Source organism: Oncorhynchus tshawytscha, linkage group LG11, assembly GCF_018296145.1.
Source record: "Oncorhynchus tshawytscha isolate Ot180627B linkage group LG11, Otsh_v2.0, whole genome shotgun sequence".
NCBI lineage: Eukaryota > Metazoa > Chordata > Actinopteri > Salmoniformes > Salmonidae > Oncorhynchus > Oncorhynchus tshawytscha.
This window is the reverse complement of record NC_056439.1, coordinates 21317084-21333594: the sequence shown is the minus strand read 5'-3', so window position 1 is coordinate 21333594 and position 16511 is coordinate 21317084. Positions and strand designations below refer to the sequence as shown.

Here is a 16511-nt window from a genome sequence, read left to right as displayed (position 1 = left end):
CAGTAAACTGTCTTTTATAGTTTGATTAGGTATTTTCCCCGGCCTTCCTTCCTTCCTTCCTTCCTTCCTTCCTTCCTTCCTTCCTTCCTTCCTTCCTTCCTTCCTTCCTTCCTTCCTTCCTTCCTTCCTTCCTTCCTTCCTTCCTTCCTTCCTTCCTTCCTTCCTTCCTTCCTTCCTTCCTTCCTTCCTTCCTTCCTTCCTTCCTTCCTTGCTTCCTTCCTTACCTACTTCATTCCTTCCTTCCTTACCTACTTCATTCCTTCCTTCCTTCCTTCCTTCCTTCCTTCCTTCCTTCCTTCCTTCCTTCCTTCCTTACCTACTTCATTCCTTCCTTACCTACTTCGTTCCTTCCTTCCTTACCTACTTCATTCCTTCCTTCCTTACCTTCATTCCTTCCTTCCTTACCTACTTCATTCCTTCCTTCCTTACCTCCTTACCTCCTTCCCTCCTTCCTTCCTTCCTTCTCCCAGCGACACATGTAACAGCACCACTATGAAGGGTCTTAATTGGCACAGAGCAGAACTTTCTATCTGGACAGAATTAGAGGAGCTTTTTTCTTTCATGATTTAAATGGTGTCAGTGAAAACCAATATGAAATCAGTCAGAAATGACGTGTGCTCTCTAATTAGCCCCCTCTGACCGTCTGAAACAGTGAAGAGAAAGAAAAACGTTGAAAAGCATTTTAGAGTTTAAACGTTCTTACATTTGCGTGTGAATAGGGGACTGTTATCTTCAGTTTTTATTTTTGCGGTGTGGAGAATGTGAACAGTCTCACTTTATTAAAAGTGTTTGTAGCGAGGAGCGAGGGCAAACGGAACGGAGGAGGTAAGCGGCGGAACGGTTTACCCCGAGATATTAACATGACAACCCTCTCCTCTCCTCTCCCTGATGATGACCATGGCAAAAGTTAGCGTAGAATACCGACACGCTCCTCTGGGCTGTATTATATAACCAAACTCTGCTGGAAAGAGAAATGGGCCTTTTTTTCTGGGCCAGCGAGACGGACAATCTGATTGGCCAGATACCTGTCAGCAGCAATTTCACTCTCCTTTGGGAGAAACACTATGAGTGGAGTTTCTCTGAAATTAAAAAAAGATGATCTGGCTGGTTGCTAGAATGTGAAGGCTTCCGTCCATTTTAGCTTGTCGTTCATTCTTAGACGCTCAATTTGCTTTGGGTTTTTGTGCTTTACACCCACTAATTGAAACCCAATTTGTAGGTTCTCTGACTCAGACTACATCCCAAAATGGCACCCTATTCCGTACAGTACACAGTGAACTACTTGTTACCAAGGTGCCCCTCAGACTCAACCAGCCTTATTAGGTCAATTAGACCAAAGCCAGGAGTTTCTTCCTTCCTGCCTTCACATCTGTCATTTGCATAGAGACCCACACCCTAAGCCACATCTTGAGCAACAACCTACCAACCTCATCAAGACCTGCTAATTTTGTGTCTCGGAGACAAAAGCCACAGAGAACATGTCAGATAGAAAACAAACGGACACTTATATCAGCTTGTCTTTTCTTCTCAAAAAGCCACTGACTTTAATACAGGTCAAACACATTGAGTCTTCAGTTTGCATGAGGCCAGATGGAGTATATCTCAGTACATGCTCTATACTGCAGGTTTAAGTTATATTTAAACCCGACTGTGAACATATCACTCTCTCTCTCTCTCTCTCTCTCTCTCTCTCTCTCTCTCTCTCTCTCTCTCTCTCTCTCTCTCTCTCTGTCTCTGACTCTCTCTCTCTCTCTCTCTCTCTCTCTCTCTCTCTCTCTCTCTCTCTCTCTCTCTCTCTCTCTCTCTCTCTCTCTGTCTCTGTCTCTGTCTCTGTCTCTGTCTCTGTCTCTGACTCTCTCTCTCTCTCTCTCTCTCTCTCTCTCTCTCTCTCTCTCTCTGTCTCTGACTCTCTCTCTCTCTCTCTGTCTCTGTCTCTGTCTCTGTCTCTGACTCTCTCTCTCTCTCTCTGTCTCTCTCTCTCTGTGTCTCTCTCTCTCTCCTTCGCGTCCCCTAATCTGTAGGCTTGTATCCAAATCAACGCCCTAGTGCACTAGATAGGGAATAGGGCTCTAATTCGACGCACGCCTCCTGTCTCTGCGGAGCGTGCTGGATGAAGATGAGTAACATTTGACATTTCTAATGGAATTATAGGAAGTATTTGTTGAGGGATCAGAGAGAATGATGAGACGTAATGTAACCTAGGTGACAGCATGGTTATCGGTGGTTGGTAGGCAAGGGGTGCCGTGGACAACAGCGTGCGTGCAGACGCCATCATAGACTGTCCTAGAACCTCAGCACAGTTCACTGATCCAATCCCACACAATCTGACAGTGTTTGTTTGCTTGACTCATGCCAGTCTTCTAGAGTGCAGAGTAAAGCCTAGTCAGCCCAGGCTTAACACTGCTGACACTACTGATGTCCTTCTGTAGTCTATAGGAGCCGAATCCTTCAGGTAGCGATATTTAGACTGCTCTGAATACCTTCCCAGGGTAAATCAGAGAGCAACATTTAGCTAGGCTGTGATTCACAGGTCCTGATCAGAGTGTTTTGAGCTGTCTACAGTCACTTCCTGATGTCACCACACCTCTCTACTCACAGCAGGAAATCGACCTCAGTTCCCACAATGCAATGCAAAGTGAGTGCATGATAGCACAATTGTTTATAACTGCGTGTGTGTGTGTGTGTGGGTGTGTGGGCTGATCTCTGTGGCTTGTTCATTTACACAGGAGAACCACTGCAGCCTAATTTGATGCACAGATGGCCTGCCTATGCCTGCAGGGCACCTCGGCTCTGTGTGTGTGTGTGTGTGTGTGTGTGTGTGTGTGTGTGTGTGTGTGTGGGGATCAGGCCATGACACACACGCACACTCCTGAGTGTGATCATACAACACAATGGTTGCATGTCAACAGTAATGCTACGTGCATCTAGATATGATGCTGGAAAAGTGAAGCCGAGGCAAAATGCACCACCTACCTGTCCTCATGTCTTCCACGACAGGGTCATCCGGCATTGATCAGGCAATGGCTATTTTACATCACAGGGAAGCAATAGAATACAAAAATGAGTTGTTTTTCTTCTCCATATGTACTACAGGGACCATAGGTATGGCAGTTCATAATAATAATATATGATATTAAAAAGGAGAAGTATTGAATGCCATTGAATAAAATCAAACACAGTATTTCCATTCACTGAATGTCCTTTTATACACTTTTGACTGTGGTAATAATTGGGGATGATGTTTTTAACCCGTTGTGGCTGTTTCTGTTAAAAAATAAACACAAGCAAAACAAACACATGCTAAAGGTGTGATCATATATCCAGAGGCCTTTGCTCAGTTCGACATTACAAATCTGTCTGCATTTATAATTTGGAGCTTATACAAATGGCAGAAGGATGCACAGCCTGCTGGTGATCCATCATCTACAATTAGTGAAGGAGGGAGAGAGTCCTGGGAGACATGTAAACAGGGCTACCTGAGCAGCATGCAGGGGCTCACGCTACCTGTATCTTTTACCCTTGCTTTAAAAAAAATCAACCTCTTTTTATCAGTTGCTCAAACCCCCCTCTTTCTCTATCCCTTCTTCTTCTCTCTCTCTCTCTCTCTCTCTCTCTCTCTCTCTCTCTCTCTCTGTCAACCTGTCTTTACCTCTGTCCTCACCCCAGCTTCTCTTCTGCGTACCACTTTATCTCTCTCCCTGAGACATCTCTCTCTCCCGCCCTCTCTCTCCCTCTCTCCCTCTCTCTCTCCCGCCCTCTCTTTCCCTCTCCCTCTCTCTCTCCCTCTCTCTCCCTCTCCCTCTCTCTCCCCTCTCTCCCTCTCTCTCCCTCTCCCTCTCTTTTTCCCTCTCCCTCTCTCTCTCCTCTCCCTCTCTCTCTCTCCTGCCCTCTCTCCCTCCCTCTCCCTCTCCCTCTCTCTCCCCTCTCCCTCTCTCTCTCTCTCTCTCTCCCACCCTCTCTTTCCCTCTCCCTCTCTCTCTCTCCCTCTCTCTCTCTCCCTCTCCCTCTCTCTCTCTCTCCCACCCTCTCTTTCCCTCTCCCTCTCTCTCCCTCTCCCTCTCTCTCTCCCGCCCCTCTCTCTCTCCCGCCCTCTCTCTCCCTCTCCCTCTCTCTCTCTCTCCCTCTCTCTCTCTCCCCGCCCTCTCTTTTACCCCGCGCCGCTGGTGTGTGTGTGAGGATAACATCTCAGCTATGATTGCCGTGGCGATAGCATCACAGTTTATATACAGCCCCACGTATCTACAAACATGCTCTCTGCACACATGAACTTGAACCCTGTGCACCACAGTACAAGACAGCACAGTAGTACAGTACGGTAGAGAGACACTCTGCTCAGCGCAGCTCAAAGCCTCTGACGGAACAACAGCACAGCGCTGGCTGAAGTTGGCATGTGTCTGAGAGACGCTCTAGCCAGCTAAGGTCAGTGGGGTGAAGAGAAACAGGCAAAGGAAGTAGGGAGAGATGAAAAGGCGCAGCGAGAAGTGGCAGTCAGAGAGGTTTTAGTGTAAGAGTGTGAAGGTGGCAACACCGAACGAGAGCCTCGGACTACAAAGAGGCGATTGTAGCCACGTGTTGAAAGGTGTAGGATGATATTTCAAAATGGAGGATATGAGAGAGGAAGGGGGAGAGGGAGTAGAGGGCAGTTGTCTGCGGTTTGTGAGTCTCTGTTTATCTAGGTGACAGAATCAGCCAGCAGATCTGCAGGGCTTTTGTGGTTGTAGAAAATGCCAGTCTCTCTCTCTCTCTCTCTCTCTCTCTTTCTCTCTCTTTCTTTCTTTCTCTCTTTCTTTCAGACTGAGTCCTATAACCCAGTGGGTTGGCAGGGGAGCTCAGAAGTCCCCCCCTTTAAACTTACTCTTGAAAGTTGTAATAGTATAACGTGCAGGGTGCAATTTCAAAATCAGTTCCTCTTGTCATGTTAGTCATTGCATTCATTCTATTTTTTAAATTAGCTTTAAAATGTGCAACATTTCCTTTGCAGCCCATGACAACATGCGCAGAATTGCAGGAAATAAGCTATAAACCTGCAAAATTAGAGGGGTGTGAACAGTGTGTGTCATGTTCCCCAATGCTGGAAGGGGGGCCCCGAGTGAATACGTCTGGGAACCCCTGCTATAACCCAGAGCTGTGTTCTACACTTCCACAGAACAAATCACACTATTTATAATAACCCCCACCCCCCCTCTCTCTCTCTCACTTTCTCTCTCTCTCAGCGGCGGAGGCTGACCATGTGGATGGCGGACTTTCCGTGTCTGACTCCCTCACCCAACCTCACCCCCACCCTCAACCTCACCCTCACCTTCAACCTCACCCCCACCCCCTGTTGTCCCACCCGGCCCTGCTGGACCCCAGCCTATCCGACAGCCTGGCCATGGGACTGGGGGACCACGACCTGCTCACCTGTGGCCAGTGTCAGATGAACTTCCCCCTGGGAGACATCCTGCTCTTCATCGAGCACAAGAAGAAGCAGTGCCAGGCCCTACTGCAAGGTCCTGGCTGCTACGACAAGATGGCCGCCGACCGCAGCAGCCCCTCCCCGCCCCACCAGCAGCAGCAGAACCAGGGTCGCCACGGTCACAGCCAGCTGAGGAAAGTGGTGGAACCGGTGGAAATCGGAATCCAGGTGACACCGGAGGAGGAAGAGGATGAGAGGCTGATGGTGACGCCCACCAAAGGAATTTGCCCCAAGCAGGAGAGTGCCCTGGCAGGTAGGTCACACACACACGCACGCACACACACACACACACACACTATCTCTCCTCTCATTTACCTCTGTAGCAACCAGACAGGGGCTTCCTGTTGTGATTGTGATAGTGCTCAGCCCCTCATGAGAGAGAAATAGAAAGGGGAGAGAGTGAGCTGATTTCATTAGGGCAGAGCGGGTGCCGTGCCGAACGACGAGAGAGGACAGAGGAGAGAGGAGAAACAGCACATTACCCACTCAAAGCCCTAAAACCCCCTCAAGGACTCGGCTAGTTGAAACAAATTGTGCAAAACGTGACAGAGACTCACCCCTACTCTCATGGAGAAATCCAGCCTAAGCCATCTGCTTAAAAGGTGAAAAGCTCATTAAGATTTATATAGGCAAAAAAAAAAAAAGAAGGAAAAACCGAGCAGGATTAAAAGAGCTAGTTCCCTATTCAGTGGGGGTAAAGAGGCAGTTTAGCTTAGACCAGCTGGAAGCACGAGGGAGAGAAGAGGGGGAGCTCCTCTCCTCCACAGTTATCTTTCAGGCAAGTCAAGTCCTCCACAAAGAAACCCAGAGGGAAATGGGTCTCATGAAATACAATCATATTCTGGGATGGACAACGTTGCCAGGAGAAACCAACGCAGGTTTATGACACTGCCTCACTCGGTCTTCATCATTACAGCTTTTATTTTGATTTTTGTCTTTCCTCCGTCTCTTCTTTCTGCAAATCGTTATTTGTGAAGTTAACCAGCGGGAGCAAAGACAATTTCTTCTCCAACACCATCGCCACAATACCTCACGTCTCCTAGTAATCAGGAAGTGGCAAAATGATCCATTAGCCACCATGCTTCTTCACTCTGCTTCCTCATTGAGACTGGTAGTCATTGGAGACAAAGACCTTATGTCAAGGTTTATCTGAATATTTTCTTATTGCCCTCGAATGCATTTTAATTTAAAAAAAAAATGTAACAACGGATTGATAGCTACTGTGTAATATTTTAGAACTCAACAATACTATTCTGCAGTGAGTGTGCGACTTCAACATGTGCACTCCCAAGTCTGCGACTGCGTGTGCGTATAATCCTGCGCTCTGAAGTGTGTGGCTCTGCGGTTTGGCCGGTGCAGTAAAACACTAGCGTTTAGGGGAACTTTATCAATATTTTAACACCGTGTCTCTGTACACTTCTGAGAACTTCCCTTCCTCTCTGCCTTAGAAGGCATCCCTCAGCAGCTCCCTCTGCACTTCAACTATTTAGATAAAACATTATTTTATTTTTTTTACAGCAATTTGATATGGTAATTTGAGGCTTGTTCAAAGAAATATGTCTTAAATCGAAGCTTGATCTTCGTTTTTTTCATTTTATACTCTTATTCTCCAAGGAGAAAAACGTGATAGGTTGCAAATAGGCCACTACTTAATGACATCGCACAGCTGGTGCGTATAGCATGCCTTGAGAAGTGTACTGAGGCATGTGCACTAATTGATTGGTATTGTTAATTTGAGGTCACGTTAAGAGGATTTATTTTGTATACACTGTGTTTTTAATGTGATATGCACATATTATTAACAGCTATCTTACTGCATAGTCTTTCTGTGAAGTCAGCTCAATTATGCTTGTGAAAAATTCTAATTGCACAGTATATATTCTAGCAACAGAACCATTTTTACATTAAAAGGGAAAAACATGTTAGAGGTTAAATTGGACGTGTATATCAATAGTAAATTAAACTACAGAAATAACATTTAATATTTCCATTTCCAAGCTAAATATAATTTAGATTTATATTTCCAAGCAAAATATAATTTTTGCAAGCTTTTCATTTCAAGCGTATTTTAGAAATCAACCCCATAAATGATAACAGGAGGATTAAAATAACGACAGGTGACATGTGCCTATGCAAATCATATTAAGGTTTTCTATAAATACATTTATGCCTTCCATATGAGAGAGAGAGAGAGAGAGAGAGAGAGAGAGAGAGAGAGAGAGAGAGAGAGAGAGAGAGAGAGAGAGAGAGAGAGAGAGAGAGAGAGAGAGAGAGAGAGAGAGAGAGAGAGAGAGAGAGAGAGAGAGAGAGAGAGAGAGAGAGAGAGAGAGAGAGAGAGAGAGAGAGAGAGAGAGAGAGAGAGAGAGAGAGAGAGAGAGAGAGAGAGAGAGAGAGAGAGAATGGGAGAGAGGGATAGAAAGCAGGGCGAGGAGGAGGCGTCCTCAGAAAGTGATTAAGAAGCTTGAATGTCAGCTTGTGCGTGGGGCTAAACACAAGCCTGCAGCCGACCACCATTTATAATTGCCTCCCAGCAGGGTAAAGTATTCTTTTATGCTAAACCTTTCCACTTCCATTTGTTCTCAACGTGAAATGGAAAAGGGAAAAAAAAGAAGAAACACACTCATACTCTCAGCGAGCTTTTTAAAAATAGAAGTGGTATCTTTGCTCTCCAAGCACCGATCATTTTTCATGAATTTGTTTTTTTCCCCTCTCTTTTAATATAATATATCCATCTGTCATCTTCTAGTGGTGAAAAAGGGAGTGAGAGAAGGGAGAGAGAGCATAAAAGAGGAGTGTGGGAGGTTTTTCAGCTTCCACAGTGATAGTAGCAGCTGATCGTGGACAGAACAGCATTATGAGTCTCTGTGCTCTGAGGACCTCTCCTCTCGCTCTTCTGTTGAGTCTTCGCGTCCAAACAGCAGTTTGATGTGTTCCTGTGTGTCTGGATGAGACATAGAGAGAGGAGACTCCCTAGCAGACAGGTTGTTTTGACAAGCTTGGACACTTCCGTGCTTCACCCAGCCGTCAGACCCCATCTCATCACCACACTACATACCTGCCCTGGGACTGACAGCTCTCACACAGGAAGGGGAGGGGCCATGTCTTAGCGATCACTTCCTGTCACATGACACACCACAGCTCTTCTTTGTTTCGGTCTTCTCTTGTCTTGTGTTTGCGATAAACACCAGCCACCCGGAGTGTGTTTGCAGTACAGTAGACTGAGAAGACCTCGCCTCGTTTTATATGAATTTATTTAGTAAACCTGGGGATGAAACGTAACACTGAGAATATCCGAAAGCAGAGGTAGTATTACACACAACAGGCCAACGCCTCCTCCCTTCAGGCTGATGATCATAAAAACAAAACGCAACCGCTTTGATCTCCACAACTCATATCAAGGGGGGACAAACACGCACCTGCAACACCTCATATTCCATTCCCTTTACAGGGATCCTTCTCTTCCTCCCCTCCCTTGGCCTGCTGTGAGGAAAGTCAATGTTATCTATGAGTATATAGGACAGCCATGGAAGAGGAACCACTCCAGGGTTGAATTCAATATTTCTCTGACGCTCCGGTATCAGCAGGACACGGAGCCTTGCTCAGCGACCACCTTATATTGCCACTTAGCTGTCTTAAATTTCAGCGCAATTTAATTATGTTTAATAGACCCTAATTAAATAAAATATGACATTCCCACTATAGCCCGGGGCTAGGAGAGCCCCACCGCTGTGGGCGAGCGAGAGAGAGAGAGAGAGAGAGGCCCCTGGTCAAATGTAGTCCACTATATATTTAGTAGGGTGGCATTTGTAGGGTGGCATTTGGGACACGCGCACCTACCCTGTGGCTCGAGCAGGTTAACACCTAGAGAGAAAGCCTCTCGCCTGGGGAATGCTTGCGGAAGTAACCCAGACTGTCAGATTGCACTGAGCTGGTCAATTGTATGTCATTAAGCGATCAAAATGTCTCCACCTCCGCCCCTTAATAGTTTGCGTGAGTGAGTTGTCGAGAGAGAGTGAGCATTTAAGTCCTTCCTGTCCTGTCGTTATTTAATTGCACAGTAATTGGAGGTCTTGGGGAGAGAGTGATGAGCAGAGATTAGAGTGAGGCTATTTCTTACCTCTCCTGATGCAAGTGCAATCGGCGGGCGTTCCATTGGATAAGGGAACCAAATGACCCCGTCTCCAAACCAATCAGCCTTGTGTTATGTGTGCTATGCATTCATACCATTTTCATATGGGCCTTTTGAGAAGGCTTATGTGGTCTTGATATCCTTTACAATATTCTCAAAGGGCCATATGAAATACTATGAGGATGAAAGGGTCATGTGGTTAATAACCTGGCCCGGAGGGACTGTGCTGCAGCTTAGTCACCAAGCCTGTGAATGTCGGAGTGCTGAGGAGAGTTGAGGACTTTGGGTGTTGTGAGATCCGCGAGGAAGGTGTCACAGCTCCGAGACACTCAAGTGACAGAGCCACTTTACCCATAAGCCCCTGGCTGTGGCACTGTGACAGTTTGGGTCGGTAAGGACCAGGCTCAGTTGTGAAAGAGAGAGAGATTAAAGAGGAGAGAGAGAGAGAGAGAGAGAGCAAGAAGGTGAAGGAGAGGAGATAGCGAGAGGGCGAAGGAGGGAGAGAGAAAGAGAAAAAAAATCCCACTCCTTTGCTTTCACCTCATCAGAGCAGAGGGTGTAACAGCACCTAACACCGTGGTGTGCTGCTCTTAAACACTTGTGATCCAGGGTTTAATTCAGACATTTTAACTAAGGCCAGTTGGACAGGAGTGGAAAAGCTCACAGTCAAAATGGGCCACAGACACTCTCAGCAGTCAGGGGGCCTCGCTAGCTAGATACCTTCTTAGGGTGACGTGTTGCCGCTTGACACACACTGTATGTGTGTTTGTACAGTAGATGTTTTTAAGTGCTATGTTTGGTTTCGGTTTGGCAGCGTGGTAAAGGCAAGCTTTTAGGAGCACTTTTGGTGTCGCACCAAGATTGAAGGGGGAGCACTTCTGGTGGCGCACCAAGAATTAAGAGAAGGAACAGGATTCGGGCTGGAGCCAACAGGATTTTGTGTTTGGGGAAAAGGAGAGCACATAGTGTCCCATTTGTTGCTTTGAGAGAGATGCCAGAAGCCCACATAGTGTATCTGGGGAGATCACTGTTGGGACTGTCTAAGGTCTACCTATATTTGTTTTTACACTGCTGCTACTTGCTGCCTATTATCTATACATAGACAGTTTACAAATGACCTCGACTAACCTGTTCTCCCCCACATTGACTCGGTACCTGTACCCCCCTGTATATAGCCTAGTTATTGTTATGTCATTTTCTTGTGTTTCTTATTTATTTTATTTTATTTTATTTAGTCAATATTTTCTAAACTCTATTTCTTGAACTGCATTGCTGGTTAAGGGTTTGTAAGTGCGCATCTACCGGTATTTTATCCGGCGCATGTGACAAATAATATTTGATTTGTGTCTGATACAAAGGCTGGCACAAAGACACGACAGCTGTCCTTCGTGCAGTGCAATCAATGGAAAGATCAACCCTAACCATGTGTGTGATGTATACACACACACACACACACACACACACACACACACACACACACACACACACACACACACACACACACACACACACACACACACACACACACACGCACACACACACACAAACGTTCCAGTCCTTCCACACACAGCTGCGTTCTACCATACACGTTCGATACATAACGTGTACACCACAACGTTTCGCTCGTCAGATATCTGGTACGTGAGTTGCTGTTACACACACATTGGTACAGTAAAGACACAGGTGTGTCCGTTCCGCCTCCGTCTGGCCTCTAAGCAGGTCTGGAATCAGTCTGAGAGGTTTACACACACACACACACACACAGGCTAACAGGTGCCTGGGTGGGTGGGTGGGGTGGGGGGGGAGTTATAGCTGACCTCTCTCTCACCAGATCCCCAACTGAATATTTCAAAAGACATGCTATATTTATAAAGATATTTAGCTCTGACAGGGACGTTACATCTCCACTGGTGCCGCCGTACACTTCATACACAGTTGACTTTGACGGCGACGCCATAACACCTGGCAACATGCACCTACGCACACTTCCTGCCTACCTACTTTTGAGACCGTGCCCAGAGAGCGGTGTTGCGTCAGAAAGGCTCCCCATGCCAGCTGTCTGCCCAGTCTGCCAGCCTCCTCTCCTCCTATCACACCTCAACTGCCCATCTCACTGATGTGCTCACTGGCTGTTTGAGCCCTCAGGCTATGTCTTCTTCTTTCAGGAGGGAGGGCTGGAGTTTTGTAGGGGCATCCACATGTCTCTCTCTCTCTCTCTCTCTCTCTCTCTCTCTCTCTGTCTCTCTCTCTGTCTCTGTCCCTCTCCCTCTCCCTCTCCCTCTCCCTCTCTCTCTGTCTCTGTCTCTGTCTCTGTCCCTCTCCCTCTCCCTCTCCTCTCTCTCTGTCTCTCTCTCTCTCTCTCTCTCCTCTGTCTCTCCCTCTCCCTCTCTGTCTCTGTCTCTGTCTCTGTCTCTGTCTCTGTCTCTGTCTCTCTCTCTCTCTCTGTCTCTGTCTCTGTCTCTGTCTCTCTCCCTCTCTCTCTCTCTCTCTCTCTCTCTCTCTGTCTCTGTCTCTGTCTCTGTCTCTGTCTCTGTCTCTGTCTCTCTCTGTCTCTGTCTCTGTCTCTGTCCCTCTCCCTCTCTCTCGCTGTCTCTGTCTCTGTCTCTCTCTGTCTCTCTCTCTCTCTCTCCCTCTCCCTCTCTCTCTCCCTCCCTCTCTCTCTCTCTCTCCCTCTCCCTCTCCCTCTCCCTCTCTCTCCCTCTCTCTCTCTCTCAAACACACAGATGGGCTATGTTGTTTGGTTGCATCACTTTTGCAAACCCACAGCAGTGTGTGTTTCAAAGGGCATACACACCTGCTCACACTCACTTTTTCTAAATACATATTCAGTATTTCAATATCTTAGTGCAATGTTCATAGTGTGAATGAGGATATTGGAAAAGGCAACCGTATTTGAGTGACTTCTACTGCAGTGTGGACAGGAAGGCTGGCATAACCTCAAAGATGACAGGGGCACAGTCTCTAGGTGATACACCAAATGTCCCCTATTCCTTGAGGACACACACACGTACGCACACACACACTCTCATACAAACACACATCTACAATAAATAAATAATCACACAACACAGACCGTAAAGCATTAAAAATCTGTTTCCATAACACTACACACATTTGTATTTTTGTGTGCGCTGTGTGCGTTGGGGCGTGGAGCTGTGGCTGTGCCAGGATCGATGTGTGGAGATCAGGCCTGGGAGTCAATGTGCGTTTGATTTTTAATGTGCTTCTCTGGAGCCATTACTAGGGCTGGTTCTCTTGTTGTTCTGTTGTTTCAATAAAGCCACGAGTGTCTGGAACCGAGCGGCCCCTTTTTGAAGTGGTAATTGCCCACTTTTGTCTCGTTCCGTTCCCTCTCTCTCTTCTGCGAGCCGTTCACTCACATACACACACAGACACAGTTGATCTGTTCTTCCTTCCTTCCTTTCTCTCTCTCTCTCTCTCTCTCTCTCTCTCTCTCTCTCTCCTCCCTCGTTAGGTAGTGCTGTTGGCGAAGTTGTGATGAGAGGGGTTTTGTTCACATGCATTTCAAATAAAGTGTCAACGTGTGAGATGAAGACCTGATGCATATTTAATCCGCTGCTGGGGTTGCCAAGTGCTGGCTCAGGGTGCCACGCTCACACACGTTCAGGCATGTACAAACACTAACCCGTCGGCCCGAGTCTTTAGTCTTCTGTAGGATTGATCTAACATACCGATGGTGGCATCAATAACCCACACATCTTCAGGGATGCATTTTAGTCTTATCAAAATCTCCAATTACCATTCATGTCTGCTGTATTAGTTGTCCTTTGTAATGAGCCAATCTTTTCTACAGCTTGTTTCTTGTCAGTAGCCAGACTATGTTTCCTCAGTATCAGCCTGCAGTAGCCCACGGGAAACACACAAAGACAATCACACTTTAACACACTTACACATAGGTGGCTGTCGTAAGTGATGCCTGCACTAATCGGTAATGGATTGGCCAGCCTGGGCTGTGCTGTTTGCGTAGAAACTTGCTTCTGCAGCGATTAGCTGGCCTTACATGCTGCAGAGGAAGACCCCTTTGGTGAGATGCACTCGGCTTGCTTTTCTTTTTTTTTTCTTTTTCTCTCTCTTCCCCCTCTCCTCTCCTCCTCCTTAATCCACTACTTCCAAACCCAGGGAAGTGCTACCTTTATACTGGGTTTGAATTGGTCTCTAAATCCTGCCGCCTGGACCAGCTCCAAAGACGGATGAAAAAAGACCAGAGAGAGAGACAGGGGCGAAAGAGAGAGGAAGCGTGAAGCAGAGAGAGTAGTTTTAGTCATTAATAGACCATAAAAAAGGAAAGCTGCATCTTGTGTACTTCTTAGCATCTTCAAAATCCTTTTTAGATTTTTGCCTCGTTGCCTTTTTTTTTCTCGAGTTAATCACTTTGCATGCACTCATTTAAATATTAAAATTTTCTTTAATCATCAAAGCCAGTGAGCCTCATGCATATTCATACATTCTCTCACTCTCTCCTCTCATCACCCCCCCCCACTCCCCTCCCTCACATCACAGGTTCATTACCTCGCTCCAGAGCCAAACAGCCAAACAGCCATTAGCCTCAGCCAGCTCTCTAATCACACACACGAGCACGCATCCATGCACGCATCCACGTACGCACGCACGCACACACACACACACACACACACACACACACACACATACACGCACGCATCCACGCACACACACACACACACACACACACGCGTGCACACAGAAACACAGAAACACACACACTTGGTCATCAGCACACTAACCGTGCTAACTTGCTGTAACTCTACTACAAGCCAATCCATCCCTCAAGTCTAAAATAACTTAACAGACTTATTATACATTCTCTCTGCTAGGCAGGAGAAGGATGAGAATGAAAGAGAGAGATGATGAGAGAGAGAGAGAGTGAGAGAGACTGAGAGACTGAGAGACAGAGAGAGAGAGAGAGAGAGAGAGAGAGAGAGAGAGAGAGAGAAACCTGTTCTCTGACTGGAGCTCTGAATATTTGTCAAGAGGCTTGACGAAAGTTACATTTGCATAATGACTTTGTAGTTCTGCATTAATAAAATTTGCATATGAAGCCGTGTTAATTACTCCTGATCAGGCTTTTTTGCATTCATGCATGTTAATTTTCTGCGACTTGCGAGAATTGATGTCCTGGCGTCAGGGATGTGATTGGTGGGAAGAGGGCGGTTGTCGAAGCAGGGGTAGGGGGTGGGGTGTGTGTGTGTGTGGGGGGGGGGTGAGGAGATGAAGAGAGGGTGCTGGAAGGAGGGAGAGGATGAGGTTGTAGTAGTTTTACTGAGAGACAGAGAATGCAGAGGATAGGTGGATGGATGGCACAGACATTTGTGTGTTTTGTAGGAGCTTCTTTTTTGTTGCTTTGCTCTCTTACTGTTCCCCGCAAAAATCGACTTTAATTGCTGAGGAATAAGAGGAATAGAAGGATGCCTTTCCAGAGGAACCCTGCCTCAGTGTGACGAGACAACACACAGGAGCCAGACTAAATGCTGTAGACAGCCATTTCAAATCTATTGTTTACCTCACTTATTTGTCTGAAAGCAAGCCACTTTGTTTGGACCAATATGTAGAAGATACCGGCTCAGTGAAAAATAAATGGAGGGCATTGTCAATGTTGAATAATACCCCCCCCCACCCAAAAAAATATATATATATTGTCTTGAAAGTGTATTATACTTCACAAGGCTCTTATTTATTCTCTTGCGTTTTATTTTCTCTTCATAGTTTGTTGGTAGTTTTCATAGTTTTCTCTGGCTGTACATGTTATGAGTGAATCTTGTCTTGGGTATTGCTTTAATCTCGCTAGTGAACCCTGGGTCATTTAGATTCTCTTTGGGGGCATTGTTAGTGACATCACTGATGTTAGAGTCTGTTGTTTGGTGTGGTAAAGCCAACAGTATTCTATCCAGGCAGTGTTTTAACAAACGTTGTATAAGTGCCTTGTTGTACTTTTGGTCTTTTCCCTACAGACTGAGCCCATTTAACTACCCCACGGGGCCCATCGACTAGGTGTAGAGCTCAGTTAATACACCTTTTACTGAAGCTACTCTACTCCTCAGCTCAAAACTTTCTGTTCATAGCCCCTCTGAGTTCAAGCATTTGCTCATGGAATTTTGGCCTTTCACTTGTGGTTTTGGCAAAGGCTTCACACAGCAGTGTGTGTGTGTGTTTCTCCTTATACACAAACGCAAGAGAGATGAGAGAGAAATAGAGAGGGAGGGAGAGAATGAGTGTGTGTGTTTTTCTTCAGGGAGAGAGAATCTGGTGGTCTCCCAGTCATTTGAAAATAACGACAGAATTAAATGCAGAGCTTTTACCAGCATGGAGAGTCTGGGGCCGCGGCCAAAACAAAGATATTTTAGAGCGGACAGACACTCAACACAGGAGTGGAGTAAGGCAACGAACCAGGGCTTGACAGCTCTAGCAAGTGATGGGAGATTGGGCTCTGAGATTTTAAACGGGCCTCACCCGAGCCGCGTTGTCATCAGCCCGGAGATAATTGTGCCGAAAGAGGTTTTATCCCTGAAAGATGGACACGACCTCCGAGGATAATTCTGGAGGTTGTTCCTCTTCTTTTTTTTTCTTTTTTTACTCTAATCGCCTTGACGTATTAATATAATACAGTATCATATCTTGTATTGTTTTATTGTCGGCAACAAAATGAATGTGACAGATGGAGATAATTGGAGTAAAACAGCTGCTGTTGCTGTGAAAATAAGTGAGAATAGAAAATAAAAACGTGATTCAGGGTGACAATGACTGTTTGCTAACTAAGGAAAGGATACTTCCATGTTCATTTGAAAATTATATCTTGTGATATTTTATCCTTACTGTGTCTGTGTATGTCTGTGTGTGTGTGTGTGTATGTCTGTGTGTGTGTGTGTGTGTGTGTGTGTATGTCTGTGTGTG

General features: G+C 46.2%; 1 protein-coding gene across 3 annotated transcripts in view; it reads left to right on the top strand.

Annotated features, from left to right (window-relative positions):
* The window catches only part of bcl11ba (BAF chromatin remodeling complex subunit BCL11B a), a 62473-nt gene that overhangs the window by 11961 nt on the left and 34001 nt on the right, over positions 1–16511 (top strand). For all 3 annotated transcript variants that reach the window (XR_002950761.2, XM_024400999.2, XM_024401000.2), the window contains exon 2: positions 5214–5708. Coding sequence is in view for 2 of the 3 variants with exons in the window: in XM_024400999.2 (XP_024256767.1) it covers positions 5214–5708 (495 nt within the window). In the remaining variant the exon portion in view is untranslated. The remainder of the gene's footprint in view (positions 1–5213; positions 5709–16511) is intronic.